General features: G+C 35.0%; 2 protein-coding genes across 4 annotated transcripts in view; one reads left to right on the forward strand and one right to left on the reverse strand.

Moving 5' to 3' along the window:
* Positions 1–6,987, forward strand: part of kifap3b (kinesin-associated protein 3b) — a 70,632-nt gene extending 63,645 nt beyond the window's left edge. The window contains exon 20 of the mRNA NM_001144045.1: positions 5,604–6,987. Coding sequence (NP_001137517.1) covers positions 5,604–5,688 — 85 coding nt within the window. The 3' untranslated portion in view covers positions 5,689–6,987. The remainder of the gene's footprint in view (positions 1–5,603) is intronic.
* Positions 6,988–9,216: 2,229 nt separating this feature from the next.
* niban1b (niban apoptosis regulator 1b) overlaps positions 9,217–19,432 on the reverse strand; it is a 53,436-nt gene continuing 43,220 nt past the window's right edge. The window contains exons 9-14 of one of the 3 annotated variants that reach the window (XM_684820.9): positions 17,029–17,216; positions 14,235–14,381; positions 13,816–13,926; positions 13,608–13,715; positions 12,214–12,325; positions 9,217–10,560 (exon numbers count right to left, since the gene is read on the reverse strand). In XM_684820.9, the coding sequence (XP_689912.4) occupies positions 9,752–10,560; positions 12,214–12,325; positions 13,608–13,715; positions 13,816–13,926; positions 14,235–14,381; positions 17,029–17,216 (1,475 nt within the window). In that variant the 3' untranslated portion in view covers positions 9,217–9,751. Of the gene's footprint in view, positions 10,561–12,213; positions 12,326–13,607; positions 13,716–13,815; positions 13,927–14,234; positions 14,382–16,204; positions 16,505–16,684; positions 17,217–19,432 lie in introns of those variants that run through there. The other 2 variants (XR_012391643.1, XR_012391646.1) reach the window with 2 other exon arrangements.

A 19,432-nucleotide genomic window follows, 5' to 3' on the forward strand; every position in this document is an offset into this window, starting at 1 on the left:
AATGCAGAGTATACTGCTCGAGAGGCGTTTCAAAGATGTCGGCAGGGTTAAATGACTTGTGTTAAAGGGACTTTGATATCACTAATCAAAAAGTAGGTTTTGATATACAGTTGGATATCTAAAAAAGTGTCTTCATGGAGCATGAGCTTTGCTTTTGGTTGAAATGAAAAATCAATCATTTTGACCGATACTATGTATATTTGGTTATTGCGAAAAAATTCAACATGAGGCTGGTGTTGTGGTCCAGGGTCACAAATGTGTAAAGCACGTTGAGTATGGAGCCAGATCAGTTTCAAAAATAATACATTTGCAAACATAAAACTCATTCCTGCACAGCACAATTGACATTTACTTCATTTCAAATAATAATTTTAAATCAAATCTGTAAATTCAGAATAGAATTCACAAGTAAAATCCATAAATATTTTTCCAAATGAACTGGGTGTATTTGTGAATGTGTTTTGAATTTATGAATTGTGAATTGAATTTACAAATTTGATTAATTTTTGATTAATTTTTTATTTAAATTTGTTTCCCCCACAGTCCAAAGGCATGTGGTACAGGTGAATTGAGCAGGCTAAATTGTCCGTAGTGTATGTATGTGTGTGAATGAGTGTGTGTGGATGTTTCCCAGAGATGGGTTGCAGCTGGAAGGGCATCTTCTGCGTAAAACATATGCTGGATAAGTTGGTGGTTCATTCTACTGTGGTGACCCCTGATTAATAAAGGGACTAGGCCGAAAAAGAAATTCATGAATTTTATTTTGTAAATGTGTTATTTTTGAGACTGATCTGGCTTCATAGTACAGTGTTCAGAAAAGCGCTATGTAAATGGAACAGATTATTATTATTATTATTATAAGAATACATCTTGTAACAATCAAAGAACTTTTTATTTTCTGTCTCTCTTAGTACATAATGTAACTACAAAGTTCAACTTTAAATAGGAAATTATCAAAACTTATCTTTTTTTGGGAAAACTCCACTATATTTACAGCCATTCTTAACATTCTGTGCTCTTGTAGTTTTATTAACCTTGGCATACCCAAAGTTCCCACTTTATTTGGCCACTCTTGTTTTCAGATGCTTGGAATCATCTGCAGCAGACCTTAAAGCTTTACACTTTCAGCTAACAGTAAGAGTCAAGTTAACAGTACACCGTGTTTGTTTTTTTTTCCTTGTTTTTTTCCACGTGTTATTATCTATATCTGAAATTGTCATTGTATTGTGTTTCTGCTGCTTTGTATCTGCTCTTTATGTTGCCTCTTGGCCATGTCAACATTGTAAATGAGAACTGGTTCTCAATTGACTTACCTGGTTAACTAAAGGTTATTTTAATTTTGAGTGAGATGCTAATGGTCTAATCCGATTTAATGATTTATGCTAAGCTAAGCTAAAAGTGATCCCGCCAGACCCGGAGATCAGCTGAATGAATACAGAAATAGCAAAACTCAACTGTTTTACTTTAGGAGACTTGTAAAATGTTCATATTTCCAAAAAAACAATGTCAGCGATAACAGGTCAAAGAAATGTTTGGGTTTCTTGTTCTTTTCTGTTTGTGGTGATGTATGAAAGCCTTTGATTGACACAAGGGTGGGCAAATGATGTAAGAATTTTCAATCCCTGAACTCCCTTTCTTATCAGGCCTAGTTCATAGTGTCATTTCAGGCGTTAATATCCTTCCATAATTAATGACGTGATGATACCAAGCTGAAGCACGAAGTGAACTCCGATAACTCGCAGCTATAAATTCTCAATGCAATAAAAGCGGCTCTCCTTCTGCACTTGATTATCTTGTTCTCTGGAAGCTTGTATTTCTAGCTAAAGAACTCACTTTTAGGCGAAGGCCAACTGTGGTGGTAAAATGAAGGCGCTGTAGTCAAAAAAACAGTCGTTAAGAGCACCTACAGGTGGAATGAATCCTTCTTACCCGCTGCTCAAATGTAGCCTGACAGATCTGGCAGACCAATAGGAAAAAGACATATTTTAGACAGCAGTGCGTGCATGTGTGTGTGAGTCGGGTGCAAAGAGAAGCTCACTGGGTTTGATTACTAGAGGTCATACGAGGCTAAAAACAACACAATGTAATGTGGGCACAGAGGGGCAAAGCAAACAGCTCATAATTTAGAGGCTCGAGTCTGCTGGTTTAGACTCAGCCAACAGCCAATTTGTTTCTAGAACCGCAACACTTTCCTGACAGTAAATGGCTTGTTGAGGTGCGAGAAAGACAGGAGTATGTAGCACCTTTATTGTTTTAAATTCTTCTGCACACTTGAATATTACATCTTGGTTGCTTGATTTTGAAGAAACACTCCACTTTTTTGGAAATAGGCTCAAGTCCCCTAAATAAAATATACTGTAGATCAAGGAACTTTGGCATATTATGGCTGCAGCAGCAACACAAAGACACCACAGTCATAGTACGGTAGCAATTTACTATGATTATTACCTCAGAATGAGTGTATATTCCCTTAGCAATACTGACATAGAAAATAGCAAGTTTTTATTTTGTTGTTGATCTTAGTACATAGTCAGGGTGTCCGCGGGGTCTTAAAGTATTAAAAGTTGACAAATTAATTATGAGAAAATTAAGGCCCTTAAAAGCTATTAAAAAGTATTGATCACATTTTTGTGAGGTCTTAAAGTTTGTTCAAACGTTGTCCAAAGTGTTTGACTCCAATGTCATGTCACTCTTTATTAGGTTAAAGGTTAGATACTGATTTGATACTGATTAGAACTTGGAGGTGGTGATGAGGTCTTAAAATATTCTGAGAAGGTCTTTAAAAAGTCTCAAACAGGTATTGAAATTATCTTTAGGATTCCTGCATATACCCTGATAATGTAATGACAGAAAAGTCAAGCTTTAAATAGGAAAATTATCAAAATTATTTTTTTCAATTGAGATGCCAAAGCTCTAATCCATTTCAATGATTCCGACTAAGCTAAGCTAAAAACTTGACGTCCTTAGTAGCAGGAAAAAATACTAAAAAGGGCTATATCTGCTGGTTCCCAAAACCCTTCTGAATATCTTTTATGTTCAACAGAAAACAACAAATGGTTTTGAAAGAGTGAAGGAAGAGTAAATGTTAACAGGATTAAATCCATTGAAGAGAACTTAAAACAGTTTTTGTTTTACAAGTTTTCTAAAATGTTATGTTGAATTATTCAAATAAGGCATAATTTCATAAAATGCACACATTTACATACATTTCTAGCACAAAAGTCTGAACATTGGATGAAAGTCATGTTTTCTTATTTACTTATTTGAGTTTGGTTTTTATAGATGAGATTTATACTCTTATTATCACAAAAAAAATGCAGTGAACAGACAGAAAAAATCATAATCATAATTGTATAATCAAGAAATATATGCACTGTATAATGGGTTTTCCTTTTAATATCTATGATTGTTTATTGTTATTTAGTGTGTCGTTGACACTGTCTAGTCAGTGTATTGATTTGGTCTTACTGTTTCTCTGTTATTGTAAATCTTTATATCATTATTGCTTTTTTTATAGACTAAGGTCAGTGTGTGGACTTTAAATTTAACTTCCAAATTAAAGTTATTAGAGTTGTAAAACATATGCCGGAATAGTTGGTGGTTCATTCCTGTGTGTTGACCCCTGATAAAAAAGGGACTAAGCTGAAGGAAAATGAATGAATTATTAGGGTAAATATCCTTTTTTGGAAGTATTCAGCATGCTTAGACCACAAACAATTACAGTATAAGTATAGTATATTATATATTAAGCATAGTATTGTTTTTGTTTTAAGAACAATAATTTAAACACCCAAATCTGTGGCATCAAGTGCAAAATGTGCTAAAACTTTTTTTCAAATTATTAATATTGTTTGGGGCCTTTTTCCCCAGAATATGACGATTGTTTAGATACTAATACTGATTACTATTGTTTCTGAAATAAACTATTTGTCATGTTGACTAAAAATTCATACAAATCGTCACCTTAGAATTATAAGGTTCTATCTGACATTTTTGTCAAAATTGAGTTGTTCACATTTTCTTATTAAATGACAACCTATTTACATTACATGACATTTTTTTATAAGTTGTTTACATTTTAAAACTTTTTATTTAAAAAAAAAACAAAAAGTTTATCTACAAAGTCGAACTCTTGCTTGGCTCTATAAGGTTCTTTCTGTGAGCCAATCAGCACTTTTAATGCACGCACGAGGACCAGTCAGGATCAGCTTTCTTTGTCGTTTCGCTGGATTGCTCCATTGACTGTGGGTAAAACAAAATCACACAAAATCAGAGTCAACTGAATAATGCTGCACCACACAAAATTAAGAAGAAACCTGAAACTGAAAAGGTGTGTAAATGTGATGATTTAGAAGCATTTTTTGACATTGAGATGAAATCTTATATTTTACATTGTTGAAGAAGAAACTTGAAGGACAAATACATAATTTAATTCATGGGGCAAATAATCCAATACATATAATTCAATAATTCATATAAAGCATACAATTTAATACATATGAACAGAATAATTTAATCTGCACTGGACAAAATACTTAGCAATGCCTTGTATGATTCATTTGAACTAGAAAAAATCTTAAACCTTAAACATGAAATAAATTTTACAGAAAGCAAAAATGTAACTTTCTTAAGCATCAACATCGTTGATTTGGTGTTGTTGACCTTGTTACAACACCAAATTGTATTTCTTGAAAAGTAGTGCTTCAATGAATGATCTGCCAGATAGAACCTTATAACTGCAAGTGGAAAATGACTTTTCAGAATTAGAAGCATTTACCATGGTTTATTTACTCCAATTTGCAAATGTAAGAGAACTTTGATAATTTACATTTAGAGAACACTTAGGGTCTCTGTCATGTTAATGTATGAAAGTAAATTGTCACACACATATTGTTTGCTATATTGAATGCAAAACTTTGAAGCTCAACATCTCAAAATCATTCAGAACGCAGACAGATCCTTATAATTCCAAGGTGACGAAATGTCTATAAACAGGGCACTTGTAATTTTTGCTCTTTAAATGTCAACCTTTGAATTGTATAAAACCAACATAACTATGAATTGTAAATCTAATTTTCCAGTCGTCTCTTATTTTATTCATTTTTAAAAGTATAATTTTTTTCTCACCAAAAAAGACTATTGTACATGTTTACCATCATTTAACAGATGCCAGCTAAAATGTCCTTCAGTGTTACAGTAGTTTAAAAACTAAAGCATGATCACTTTATGTATTTTAATATGTCGATCAGAACAAGCATGTTTCTACCTGTCACACTGAATCACAATAGAGCATCATTTCACCAATACTTTGACATTTCTTTCACAAAACGTATTTAAACATTTTGCTTGCATTTAACATATTTAATGCATATAACATCAGTTTTTATTTAATACTAAAATCTCTTTGCCCCATTCCCATTTATACCATATTTAGAGAAATAAACACAACATTGGCTCTCAATTAAATCTAATATAATGTGTCTGATCTTGAAGCATGTGTTACCGTCTTTCACCATAATCTGTATGGAAGCAGGCCATCTAGTGACTCACAAAGGTAACGTTCATCAGAAACAATGCTCACTTTCTTCCTTCTCTTTCCTCAGTAACGGATCAGATGGACGTCCTGCCACAGCCTATGGCTTTCGTCCGGACGAGCCCTTCTTCCATGGCTACGGCTCTACCAGATAAAGCTGCTCCGTAACACCATCTACATGTTCACTACAGCAACACTCAAATACTTCAAACCAACCAGTTCATTCAACAAACCCTTAGATTCAAAGAGACACCAGGAAAATGCTTAGTGATGCTATTAAGAGATGATCTATAGGGACTTTTTTCTGTTGAACACGAAAGAAGATATTCTAAAGAATGTTTTAAAAAATGCTACTGATATCCATAGTAGAAATAAATACTACGGAAGTCAATGGCTAACAACTCTGTAGTTTTCTAAATGAATATCTTCTTTTTGTGTTCACCAGTCAAAGGAAAACAAACAGGTTTGGGACGAGTGGAAAATGAGTAAATGATGACATGATGATCATATTTTCTGGGGTTATTGGTGGGTGAACTAATTCTTTAATAATTTTAATGTATATTATTAAGCAGATTGGTGGTCTAAGTACATTTAAATATGAATGTATAGATCTGTTTATCTGATCGTTCATGAATAAAATCAATACTTAGTTGTAAGGTGTTGATATTATTTATGAAAGTTCAGATATAGTGCTGTAGTCTTAGATCTGAGCGACACATACAGGGTAAAGTTGAATGAAAGTATCTGAGCTAAATATGATTACAGTTACATCTGACCTTCAGAATAGTCTTCATTTATTTATGTTTTGCTTAACATTTTATGTTAATTTGTTTTTATATTTCAGGAAGTTCACTTTAACACTATATTCACTGAACTGGAATAGATTTGTTCAAATCTTCATAATCACTAAATATTAGTCATCCAAAATGCTGTTAATTGATCTTTTGCAAATTATAAACTATATGTAATAACCTCATACATACATTTATATCAACAGCTTCATGAAAACGTAGCATTACTCACTCTATGGAAAATAATACCTTGCACTATTCAAATAATATTTAGCAGAAATACTTAGTGTGTTTGTCGAATAGCACATAATACATCTCTGACATATTTATGAATGAACTACCTAACAATGTGCAGGATTCATTGCTGTGAAACTCCTCTAGTTGTATAATCCTATAATAAGGTGCTAAATGTTGCCTCTGGTTGTTGTTTTTTATGTCATTGTTTTTACTTGAGATGTAGCACGCGTCCGTCTTATTTTACAGTACTGTAATGCTGTTTTAAGTTATGACAATGAATTCAGGATTCGATCGCTCTGTGATTCCAGACCCAAATCGTGCCTCCTGACATCTCGGCCTTTGCTGCTAGAATGATCCTGTGAGTTTAACAGACTAATGTGAATCGACTGTCCTTTACTGCAAATGGAAGAAATAAAGACCATGCACTGATGCGGCGTTTCTGTTTTGTGAAAAAAAAAAGTTTATTGAACAGACTCTTCTGGTCTTCTTGAGGAAATCATATGTACAAAAATACTGTCTCGTTTTCAGAAAATCTACAGCAAGGTACAAAATAATGGTTTAGTGATCAGCATAATCTCCTGCTATTTACTGTAAGGAAGGAGTTGACTGTACAGGCCAGCGCAACGCTTTAATAAATTAGTCAGTCCACTAAAAAACATTTGTGTACCATATTCAAATGTAGAGTTTCTAGTTCTTGTCATTTCATTTAAACAGTGTAACTAAAATGTTCCTACTTTAAAATGAAGTATTAACCATTATAAGAAAGACAGAAGAAAATAAACAGCCATATATGTGGGTCAATCATCAAAAGGATATGCACTGTATATACAGTTGAAGTCAGAATTATTAGCCCCCTTTAAATGCTTTTTTCTTTTTCCCAAATGATGTTTAACAGAGAAAGGACATTTTCACATTATGTCTGATAATATTTTTTCCTCTGGAGAAAGTCTTATTTGTGTTATTTAGGCTAGAATAAAAACAGTTTTTAATTTTTAAACCATTTTAAGGTCAATATTATTATCTCCTTTAAGCTGTATTTTTTCAGATAGTCTACAGAACATACCATCATTATACAATCACTTGCCTAATTTCCCTAGTTAAGCCTTTAAATGTCACTTTAAGCTGTATGGAAGTGTCTTAAAAATATCTAGTCAAAAATGATTTACTGTCATCATGGCAAAGATAAAATAAATGAGTTATTAAGTTGAAAAAATCTTTCAGACATTGAGAGAAACAGGCATTGGGGAAAAAATAAACAGGGGGAGCTAATAATTCAGGGGGCTAAAAATTCTGTACAATGTTATTAGCCCTCCAGTGAAACTTAAATTCCCAAGTGCTGTTTAATCAAGTTTAATCATTTTTCCTGCATTTTTAAACTTAAAAAAATTGTTTTAGTAATTTATAAAAGTTTGTCTTAGCCATAATAACAGAACATAATATTTTACTACTTATTTTTGGAAGATACTTGTATTCAGTCTAAGGTGCCATTTAAAGACTTAACTAGATTTATTAGGCAAGTTCGATTAATTAGGCAAGTCATTAGCCAATCAAAAAAAATACCCTTAGTATAAAGTGACCTTAGCAGCTCAAAAAAAAATGTGTGTGTGTGTGTGTATGTACATATGTATATACGTGTGTGTGTGTGTGTGTGTGTGTGTGTGTGTGTGTGTGTGTGTGTGTGTGTGTGTGTGTGTGTGTGTGTGTGTGTATACACACGCTACAGATGAAAAGTTTAGGGAAATGAAATTAAAAGGATTCTGTTCAACAAGGTGACGTTTATTGAACATATTTTTTTAATTGTTAAATATTTATTACAATTTTGAATAACTACTTTCTTATTGTATGTAATTTCAAATGACATTATTACTCCAGTCATTATTGTTTTCATTACTATTACCATTAATAATAATAATTATTATTATTATTATAATTTAAAAAAAACATAATTGTTAGAGTGATTTCTGAAGGATCATGTGACTGAAGACTGGAGTAATGAAGCTGAAAATTCCTCTTTAAAATCACTGGAATAAATTATTAAATTAAATGATAAACTACTTTTAAAGAGTTATTTAATAGTGCAATAACATTTTACAATTTTACCATTTATACTGTATTTTTGATTAAATAAATGCAGCTTTGGTGAGCAGAAGCTTATTTTAAAACATTTAAAAATCCTCCTGACCCCAAACTTTTTTGCGTGTGTGTGTTTTTGTGTGTGTGTGTGTGTGTGTGTGTGTGTGTGTGTGTGTGTGTGTGTGTGTGTGTGTGTGTGTGTGTGTGTGTGTGTGTGTGTGTGTGTGTGTGTGTGTGTGTGTGTGTGTGTGTGTGTGTGTGTGTGTGTGTGTGTGTGTGTGTGTGTGTGTGTGTGTTGTCCTTAGTATTTTCCCCCCATACTATGGAAGTCAAGACTTTTAGCTTAGCATAAATCATTGAATTGGATAAGACCATTAACATTTCATTCAAAAAAAAAAAAAAAAATATATATATATATATATATTTTCCTTCCTTCCTTTTTTTTTATTGGAGCCAAACAAAAGAAAAAAGTGTTTGCGAGCGAAAAATTTATAATTTTGCCAAGATTTACAAGGACATTGACTAAAATATCATTCACTGTATATTGAGATTAACATTAACAAATTAATGATCAAAGTATAACACTAAAGTACTTTTTTTTATTTTATTCATTCAAACATTGCATTATCTATCAAACTACTATGATTTACCCCTTGTCAGTCGTAGTCATTTTAATTATAATACAATTTAGTATTATCTTTTATACATTTTTAAAAGTACAGGTCAGAATAAGTGTTGACTAATTTTTCCATTCATGTATCCGTTACGATGAATGTTGATTATTTCAGTCTTTTTTTAAAGCATTAAATACATGAATTTAACATTCTTTCTATGTACATTTGTCGATTTAATTTGATGGAGACACCGGATTGAAATGTCCCATCTTTGACCCATATATATATATAGCTTTAATTTATTTCTATTATTGTTAATTGTTGTTAATATGATGCAAGATAATATTAAAAAAGAGAGTGAATTCTGTTTACACAGGCACTTGTTTGCTATGCAGGTCAAAGTATATAAAATGTCAATGATAATGAAATGTAAAAAATAACACTGTAGTTGCATTAGTTAGCAGAGCTGGATGGTTTTCTAGAATCTTCTCATCCAAGCATGGTTAAGGCAGGTTTTCGGCACAGGGTCTCACCGTCTCCTCCACCTCGATGACCTCCATGATAAGATCTCTGATGCTCTGCACACCGTCAGCGCTTTCCTCTTCTGGATCTGCTGAAACGCTGCACTTCTCCACCACATCTGCTGCTAAAGCAACAGCGCCGCCTACTGGAACATCACAGTCAAGGGGAGAAACAGGACTGACTTGTGTGTCATTTCCGTCCTCCTCGCTAGAAGGCGCTGCTTCAACACTCACAATCTTCTCCACAGTTTCTTCAACGGGTCCATCAGGTTGGACACATTTGGTTTCAGACTGTGAAGAACTTGCCTCTTCCTCTACATTTCCATTTTCAGATGCATCAACGAAAGGAACAGGACTTTCTGTGTTTGTAGAATTAAGATAAACCGCTCGGTCTGAGCTAACAGATCCATCTTCATCCTTTACTTTAGATGAAGTCGACTCGGGTTGAGAAGATGACGACTCCTCAGCTGGTGAGACATTTGCAGGTTCGCTTGAGGAAACTTCTGGAATGAGAGATGATGAACTGTTGAGTAATGTTGGCGGGAGATCTGCTTGAGGTGTTTCAGGTGTGATCTTCAGCACTGGAATGACTGTGGTCTGCTGGGAGATTTGGTGGATCATAAGCTCTGGCTGTCGAGAGGGGGTCACCGAGGCCTGCACTGGTGGTGGGCTTGATGGAGCAGAGAGCGGCGGCGTCCGGCTGTCCGCCAGACTGCTTTGACTTACACACTGCAGGTCAGTGCTGTCAGCAAACAGGTTGTTCTTCTTCAGACTGGCTGCTTCCTTTACCACTGTAAACACAAAGTAGACATATTGATAGATGTTACATATTTACATAAATACGGCAGGTAAAATAAGTATTGGCATGATTTGTCGAGGTAAATATTTTTCTAAAGTAGCTGTTGACATAAAAATTGACCCAGACTTTTTTAAAACTTAAACAATAAAAAAAAAATCTGAAAAATGTGTAATAGCAATGGAGTGACATGATGAGGAGAAATGACTGATCTATTGAAATATTTTAGGGTTTTTTTGTTAACTGCACAGCTGTTTTTTTTCCTCCAAGTCTAAAATTCTTGACGTTTCTGTGGGTCTCTTCTATAAAATCTCATCTTTAGTTCTTATATTATATTGGATTCAGATCATGTGATTGGCTGGGCCATTCTTGTAGCTTTGTTTTCTTTTCTGAAAGCAGTTGAGTTTTCATTGCTGTAATCGAGATCATTGTCTTGCTGAAATGTCGACACTGGTTTTATCTTCATCATATGGTAATGTAGGTGTTTTGACTGAGGCAGCTAATGTTTATTTACACTGGCGAGGAGCAGGGCTGCTGTATAACTACAGAGAGTATCCAGCTGCTGTCTGGGCTTTCCATGACTTTTTACAACCCACTTTCTTCATGTGTTCAATACTTTTTAACTTTATTAAAATTTATTATGCATAACTTAATTTGTAAATTAATTAGTTTTGTTTTCTGTGTACGTAGGTATTATTTTGGTTGTTACTAACAGCTAGTGAAAATTTCATATCAACAGCACCTTTAGAAATATGTTTTCTGAGAAAACTGGTGGCATGTTCAATACTTATTTTCCCTGCTATCGACACTTTATCACATATCAGATTATATCTGGTACAGTATTATAGTAGTATAAGTGTTCTGAGCGAAAATGTTGATGGGATATTTCCCCAACATTGAATTACAATCAGGTGGCGCAGTAGGTAGTGCTGTCGCCTCACAGCAAGAAGGTCACTGGTTAGAGCCTCGACTGGGTCTGTTGGTGTTTCTGTGTGGAATTTGCATGTTCTCCCTGCGTTTGTGTGGGTTTTCTCCGGGTGCTCCGGTTTTCCCCACAGTCCAAAGACATGCGGTACAGGTGAATTGGGTAGGCTAAATTGTCTGTAGTGTATGTGTGTGAATAAGGGTATGGATGTTTCCCAGAGATGGGTTGCAGCTGGAAGGGCATCCACTTCGTAAAACATATGCTGGATAAGTTGGCGGTTCATTCCACTGTGGTGACCCCTGATTAATAAAGGGACTAAGCCGAAAAGAAAATAAATGAATTACAATCATTTACCCTCTATTATATTACAATCATTTAATATAATTTACTCACATCTTAAATGTGTCGTCTTCGTTTCAATTGAATTTATATTTTATTTAATTTCATGCATTTTTCACTGATGAAGTGGTAATCTCAATGTGTAGACTTCAGAGTTTTCATTTTATGCAAAAGCAAAAAGTTTTTCCCTTTAATTTAAATAATTCATTAACTATTTATTCATGTCAATTATGAAAGCAACACAATTACACTTTTAAGCTGTTTCAAGCACTTTATCCTAAATCAATGCATTTTCCGAGTCTTGAAAACACTAGATTACAATTCTAGCACTTTTACTGAATGCCAGCACCCATATGAACCCTGCAAATGGCTTCAATACTTTACCTTTGTTAACTTCATTGTTTAAGAGGTTGAGCAGTATGTTCTCATAGATGTTCTCCACTTGAACAAAGTTTGTGTAATCAGCAAAGACAAACTGTTCGAAATTCTGCAGCTCCTGTCAGAGAGAAAAATACTATTTAGACAAACGTATTACTAATAATCTGTAGCAACCCTTTATTTGAGCTGTTAATCGAACATTGTGTTAAGGCTGATTAATTCTAAATTAATTACTAAATGAGTTCACAGGAACAAAATCATGTCATACACAAATAAAAATATATAATATAGTAATATAAAGTAAATACTGTAGTGTTTTATAACCATCATATATGTGTCTAAAAATGCAATAATATTACACAGTGTGACTGGCACACAATCCCTGTGCAAGCAGGTGGTCACATTGAAAGTTACCTAGCTGGGGACTATTTTCAGGTCCTGCAAAACATCATCATCCATGGTACACCAGCAAACTTTCTTTATTATTACACTGAAATGAGAATATAGTTCCTAGCCATATCAACCTAGAAAAGAGCAGCTTTTTATTTTTCATGGGTCTTAGTACACTTTAAAACAGTCAAGCTTTAAATAGGACCATTATCTAAAAATTTTTTATCTCCATTTCATTTTTGTGCAAGATGCTAATGGTCTAATTCAGGGGTGCCCAAACTTTTTCGTATGAAGGGCCAAAAAACAAATATTATTGAGAGCTGTGGGCTGAAGATAAATATACCAAACTATTTTACATTGTATGGGTAATTTCCTAATTGATTTTATAATATTTATAAATAAATAGAAAACATTACTTTGAATCATATTACCTAATGCAGAATATTTTTTTTAATTATAACTTGCAATAAAATGCATTAAAAACAATCACATTTATTACAGTAATGTTCAATGTGGAAAACACTATTCGAGCAGAATCTGCCTTTGCCTTTTTTTATTCACCAAGTCTCTTCGTTGTCCTCTATCCAACGGATGCCCATATGCACATTTTGAACTAAATGTGATTCATTAAAACTATTTAAAACATCTAATTTCAGTAAGCTTTCTTTGTAGCTTAACTATAAAACGAACAAATAAAAGGTTACATCAAATTTTAAACAACAAATCTCTTAACCATCCCTATCATTCTCCCTTTCTTCTCAGATGGGATGGTGGGCCAAATCAAAGGTTACCATGGGCCAACTTTGACCCACGGGCCCTATAGTTTGGCATCTCTGGTCTAATCTGATTTGATTATTCTATGCTAAGCTAAAATAAAAGTGCTCCTGCCAGACTTGGAAGATGGAGTAGTTAATGAGCCTTTTCTTAAAAAACTGGAGTGTTCATTTAAGTAAGAGGGTGTATTGTCTAAGTGTTCAGGGGAATATCTTTAAGAGATAAATTGAACGTACAGTTTTGCAGGCAGGGGCCAGACTCCTCTTGATGGCTGGCAGAGTGATGTCAACAAGAGCCTCCTGGAAAATCTTCTTCCTCACTGTGCTGCTGTCATAGTCAAATTGCTGATGAGAATAAAGAGATTCATGACAATATTTTATTTATTAGAATTATTTTATTATTAAGATCATGTTCAATTGCTGGTGAATATATTCTGAGGCCAACCTTCAGGACGCGGAGCTTGGCTTTCTCCATAACCGATGCCTGTTTGTCAGGTTTATCCTTTAAAGCAGACTGGAGCAGCAGCTCAAACGTGTACACAGCATTCTCCATCAACTAAACAGTTTGAGGGGTGAAAAAAAAATCAACAGACATGCTTCAGTTCATTTCAACTCCCTTGACCTGTAGGGGGAACCAAAGATCATGACAAAATGAAGCAATGCTCTCCGCTGACTTCATTTTTGGTGGAGCAGTCTGTGACACAACTAATTCCAGTAGTCGTTTTTTTTCCTCTACTGAGCTCTAGAAAAGATTTATGTGATTACAATTGAGTCAGAGCGCCAGTTTCATTACATGAACATAAAACATCTAAAAGCCCCACCAAGTTTAACCAACGCCCAGTCAAGAGCACGAAACACACCCACCTGCTGCATCTGACCCTGTGTGCAGTGAACCACTCGAGACGAGTTGGAGAACTTGAAGCGGTTGCGCAGTTCCTGGAGCTGCTCCTTCAGGACGTTCACATGCTGGTAACAGTCCTCCATCCGGTCACGACCCACCTGCTGCAGAGCCTTCACACGGACAAGAATGACTCATGAGAACCCGAGAGCGAGTTTCTAAGATCAGATGATCCTTATTCCAACATGATCTAATCACTGCTGTCCAGCACTCTGCTCTCTGAGGATAAACTGACCTGATTTGCTTCAAGTGCTGTTTAATAGCCCTGGCCAGGAAAAGTTGAAGTCAGCAGATAAGTACGCACTTTTCTGTCTCTTAGGATTCTCAGATGTCCAGGTCATTGGGTTTGGGAACCAGAAATTGGCTCTCATTCAGAAGTGGTTCAATATACATACAGCTGAAGTCAGAATTATTAGTCCTTCTGAATTATTAGCCCCCCTGTATATTTTCCCCTGATATCTGTTTAACGGTGAGAAGATTTTTTTCAACACATTTCTAAACATTCATTCATTTATTTTCTCATTGGCTTAGTCCCTTTATTAATCCGGGGTCGCCACAGCATGAACCGCCAACTTATCCAGCAAGTTTTTACACATTGGATGCCCTTCCAGCCGCAGCCCATCTCTGGGAAACATGCACACACACACATTCACACACACACTCATACACTACAGACAGTTTAGCCTTCCCAATTCACCTGTACCGCATGTCTTTGGACTGTGGGGGAAGATCACCCGGAGGAAACCCACGCAAACGCAGAGAGAACATGCAAACTCCACACAGAAATGCCAACTGAGCCGAGGCTCGAACCAGCGACCTTCTTGCTGTGAGGCGACAGCACTACCTACTGCGCCACTGCCTCGCCTATTTCTAAACATAATAGTTTTAATAATTAATTTCTAATGACTGAATAATTTTATCTTTGTCATGATGACAGTAAAGAATATTTGACCAGATATTTTTCAAGATACTAGTATTCAGCTTAAAGTGATGTTTAAAGGCTTAACTAGATTGATTAAGCAGGCTAGGGTTATTAGGCAAGTCATTGTACAAAGATGGTTTGTTTTATTTGATAATCAAATAAAATATTGCTTAAGAGGGCTAATAATATTGACCTTAAACATTTTTAAACTGCTGTTATTAAAGCCAAAATAAAACAAATAATACTTTCTCAAAAAGAAAAAATATTATAGGAAATACTGTGAAAAATTCCTTGCTCTGTTGAACATCATTTGGGAAATATAAAAAAAAATACAAATAAAATTCACAGGAGGGCGAATCATTTTGTCTTCAACTGTATATATAAAAACATGCTTCCATTTACAGCTTTACAATCTTTTGCAAATGTGAATGCAAATTGTGGTCATGTCACATGACAGATCTAAAGTGGGTCACACACCTAAGGAGAAGTGCAGGTATTACACTGGTGACACAAATATTATTTTACTTAATATAATTGAATGCAGCATCATAAAATTCTGAAGGGGCTACTCAGCAGCAGCTGCCTATTTTTCTGTTCACTATAGGTCATGGAGACTCAGCATCAGTGAAAGTTGACATTTGGCTTGGAGTGAACTCTATATTTGTGTCTCCTTCATGTTTATCGTTTCACGTTGCACCCCCACCAATGTTAATTGAAATTTACCCCTGTGAACAGTGGCCATTATCACCAGGGAGATTAAAAACAATCTCATTCTTCTCCAATGGCAGGTGGGGAGATGCTCATTGGCCCCCCTGCAGCTGGTTCACCTATGCCTAGCAACGGTACTGTGGCAACCAGTTTCCAACAGTCTTCAAAATACACTCTTTTATTCAAAAGAAGAGAACAACTCAGGTTTGGAACCAGTGGTAGGAGAATAAATTGAGTCAAGGGAACTAATCACATAAAGTTGAAGTCAGAATTATTAGCCCCCTCTTTGATTTTTTTTCCTTTTTTAAATATTTCTCAAATGATGTTTAACAGAGCAAAGAAATTTTCACAGTCTGTCTAATAATATTTTTTTCTTTTTAACATTATTTGTTTTATTTTGGCTAGAATAAAAGCAGTTTTTTTTGTTAGTTTGTTTTCAACCCATTTTAATGTCAAAATTATTACCCTCTTTAAGCTATATGTTTTTCGATAGTCTACAGAACAAACCATCGCTATGCAATAACTTGTCTAATTACCCTAACCTGCCTAGTTAACCTTTAAATGTCAATTGAAATGAAATGTCAATGGAAATGTTTCAAGGGGACCCTTATTGTGCCGTGATTACAGCTCAGTGAAGTTGTAGGTGATTTTTGAAAGATGAGTTTTTTGTTTATTTAAAATACTGATTACATGAGTCTCTTGTCTTTTGTATATTATTAGCCTAAAAAACTAAAACCTAAATAGCAGGGTCGGTCAAGTTTTTGGGTCCCCCTGAAACATTTCCATGTTTCATGCTATTTGCATGTGTTGTGAAAAACTGCAGCATGTTTTCCTAATTTGTTTGTGTTGTGAGAACTTGCAGCGCATTTTCTTCTGTTTGCGTTGTGAGGATTTGCAACACGTTTGCTGTCAAACCAGTAAAGATCTTTTCTGCTGCTGTTTTTTTGTAATTGCATGTGTTTTCTTATATTTCAGTGTATTAAGCTCTCTCGGCCATCGTTAAAAAAAAAAAACGGACCTGAATCACTTCAAGCAGTGCAATGTAACCTTGACCATGACATGTTGAATTCTGCAGATAAATATTCAGTGCCAGAATGCCACACATTTCTACATGTTCTGCATTGTCTCACCGTCTGAAGCTCCTCCGTGACGCCCCCCTGAGGGAAGTCCTTGCAGATACGAGTGAGCTCATCCTCCAGCAGCTGCCTGACAGCCTGGAAGCCTGCGCTCACAGGACCCATCAGCTCCTCCAGGATGGAGGTCAGGTACGGGGACACGCTCTCTGAGCAGTACTTCATGGCAGGATCTGAGACTAAAGCTGAACACAAACAGAAAGACAGTGGAGCTGAAGACTGTAGACTCTCACTATTCATTCACTATTCTTCGGCTTAGTCTCTTTTTCAGACTTTGCCACAGCGGAATTAACCGCCAACTATTCCAGCATATGTTTCACACAGCGGATGCTCTTCTAACCGCAACCCAGTACTGGGAAACAACCATAGACACTCACATTCAGACACATACACTAGGGACGGTTTAGTTTATTCAATTTACCTATAGTGCATGTGTTTGGCGGAAACCGTAGCATTCGGAGGAAACTCATGTAATACATATTTAAATTAGTAATCTAACGGTCATAAATGTTAGAATTTTGGTTGAAGTCAACTATAAAGTTACTTGTATATTTTGTACATTTTGTTAAAGAAAATGTTTAAGATTTATCCTTAGCAGATTCATTATTGGCCAACTCTGTGATCGTGTTATTCATGTGAATTCTCTCATAAAAAACACAATAATATGATGAAATGCATTTAATTCTGTTGAGGTTGAGGTTAGCCTCTTGAGCTAAAGCACAAAATGGTGGAAAATATCAGCTCTGTTATTGTCAACTCTGTAATTTGGGGGGCGGTTTGGACGATTCTAAGGGCCCATACATTTAGGGGGCCCCCAGAGATATTATCAAGGGCCCGCGCCAATCAGTGGCACCCCTGACTACGGCCAATTTAGTTTATTCAGTTCACCTATAGCACTCATGTCTTTGGACTGGGGAGGAACCCAGACCACCTGCGCAAACACAGGGAGAACATGCAAACTCCACACAGAAATGCCAAATGGTCCAGCCAGGACTCCAACCAGCGACCTTCTTGCTGTGATGCGACAGTGCTAAACACTGAGCCACCGTGCGACCCGGCATCGTGCATTATTTTACATTAATAATGGATTCAGTTTACTGTACATTTTCTATATCATTCAAGGGAACAAGTACTCTCAATTAAAGACTGACAAATCAGTGTTGATATAAAGAGGAAAAAAAATGATTCTGTAAAATGAATCAATGTTAATAAAAACGATTCCATCTAACATTTAAAATAGAGGGTAATTACATTTGTGTTATTAGTGCTGAAATTTAATGTGTTAATTAATTATGAAAAGCAACGTTAAATTTGTTTTTGTAATGCATTTAACAGTCACCTCAGTCTTGCATTTAATTCAGTTTATTAGGGATGAACAAGCAAGCCCACAACTTACTACATGGTGGAGCCTGTGGAAAACAGTTCTATGACCTTAATATTTTATCGAATTTTATCATATACGAAATTTTTAACACAAGAAAACACAAATACAAATATGATACCCACTTTATACAAGATTTTAATAAAAATTGAGTTATTATTGTGTTATGCTTTTGACACAACAAATCTCTTTTGGTCAATTTAGCCAATGAATATAGTATGTATAAAGCTGAAACTGAACTGTTGTGTGTTTGATTTCTGATGAATCTGTGTTTTGAACGAATTTGGGGTGCGTTTACCAAACAACCACGTAACTCGCGGCTGAACTATCATAGTACAATGTATCATTTGGGAAAAGAATGATATTGTGACCAGTGTTTCCCAAAAACCGTAGTTTCTCTGTTGCAGATCCATCATTTGAACCACGTTAGTCATAACGTAAAACGCCCATAATGATGCTCTAAACAGGGTGGTAACTTCTTTAGAGAAGAATCCCATCATTTCTTTGTGCAAACTATATTGTTTTACATGCACACGCATTTAAAATAAAATCCAATATTAGATTTGGTAAAAACATGCACTCACTTTCCATATTAATTGAAATATATGTAAAGGGCACATATAGGGCCTGTTTCCTTTATAAATATAATTGAGAACATTACATATTCTATTCTAAAACATAAAATTACAAAAGCTAATGTATTATTATTATTATTATTATTATTATTATTATTATTATTAAGTAGGATATTGTTTATTCATTTATTTATTTATTTTTTGAAAAGTCTACTTTTACAATTTGACACATTCAAACCTCTATAGAAATGTTCTACATTACCAACAGGCCCATGTCATATACAGATACATTTCATAATAAATAACTATAAACTAAAAGCATCAACGTATTCTATTATGTTTTCACAAGCTTTGGAAGCTTTCCGCTTTTAAATAATGGGTCACCTATAGCTTTCATCATGAGCCATGACTGTGTTCAAAATGATATCAATGTTTTCAAAGTGGA

This window comes from Danio rerio, chromosome 2 (genome assembly GCF_049306965.1).
Source record: "Danio rerio strain Tuebingen ecotype United States chromosome 2, GRCz12tu, whole genome shotgun sequence".
Taxonomy (NCBI): domain Eukaryota; kingdom Metazoa; phylum Chordata; class Actinopteri; order Cypriniformes; family Danionidae; genus Danio; species Danio rerio.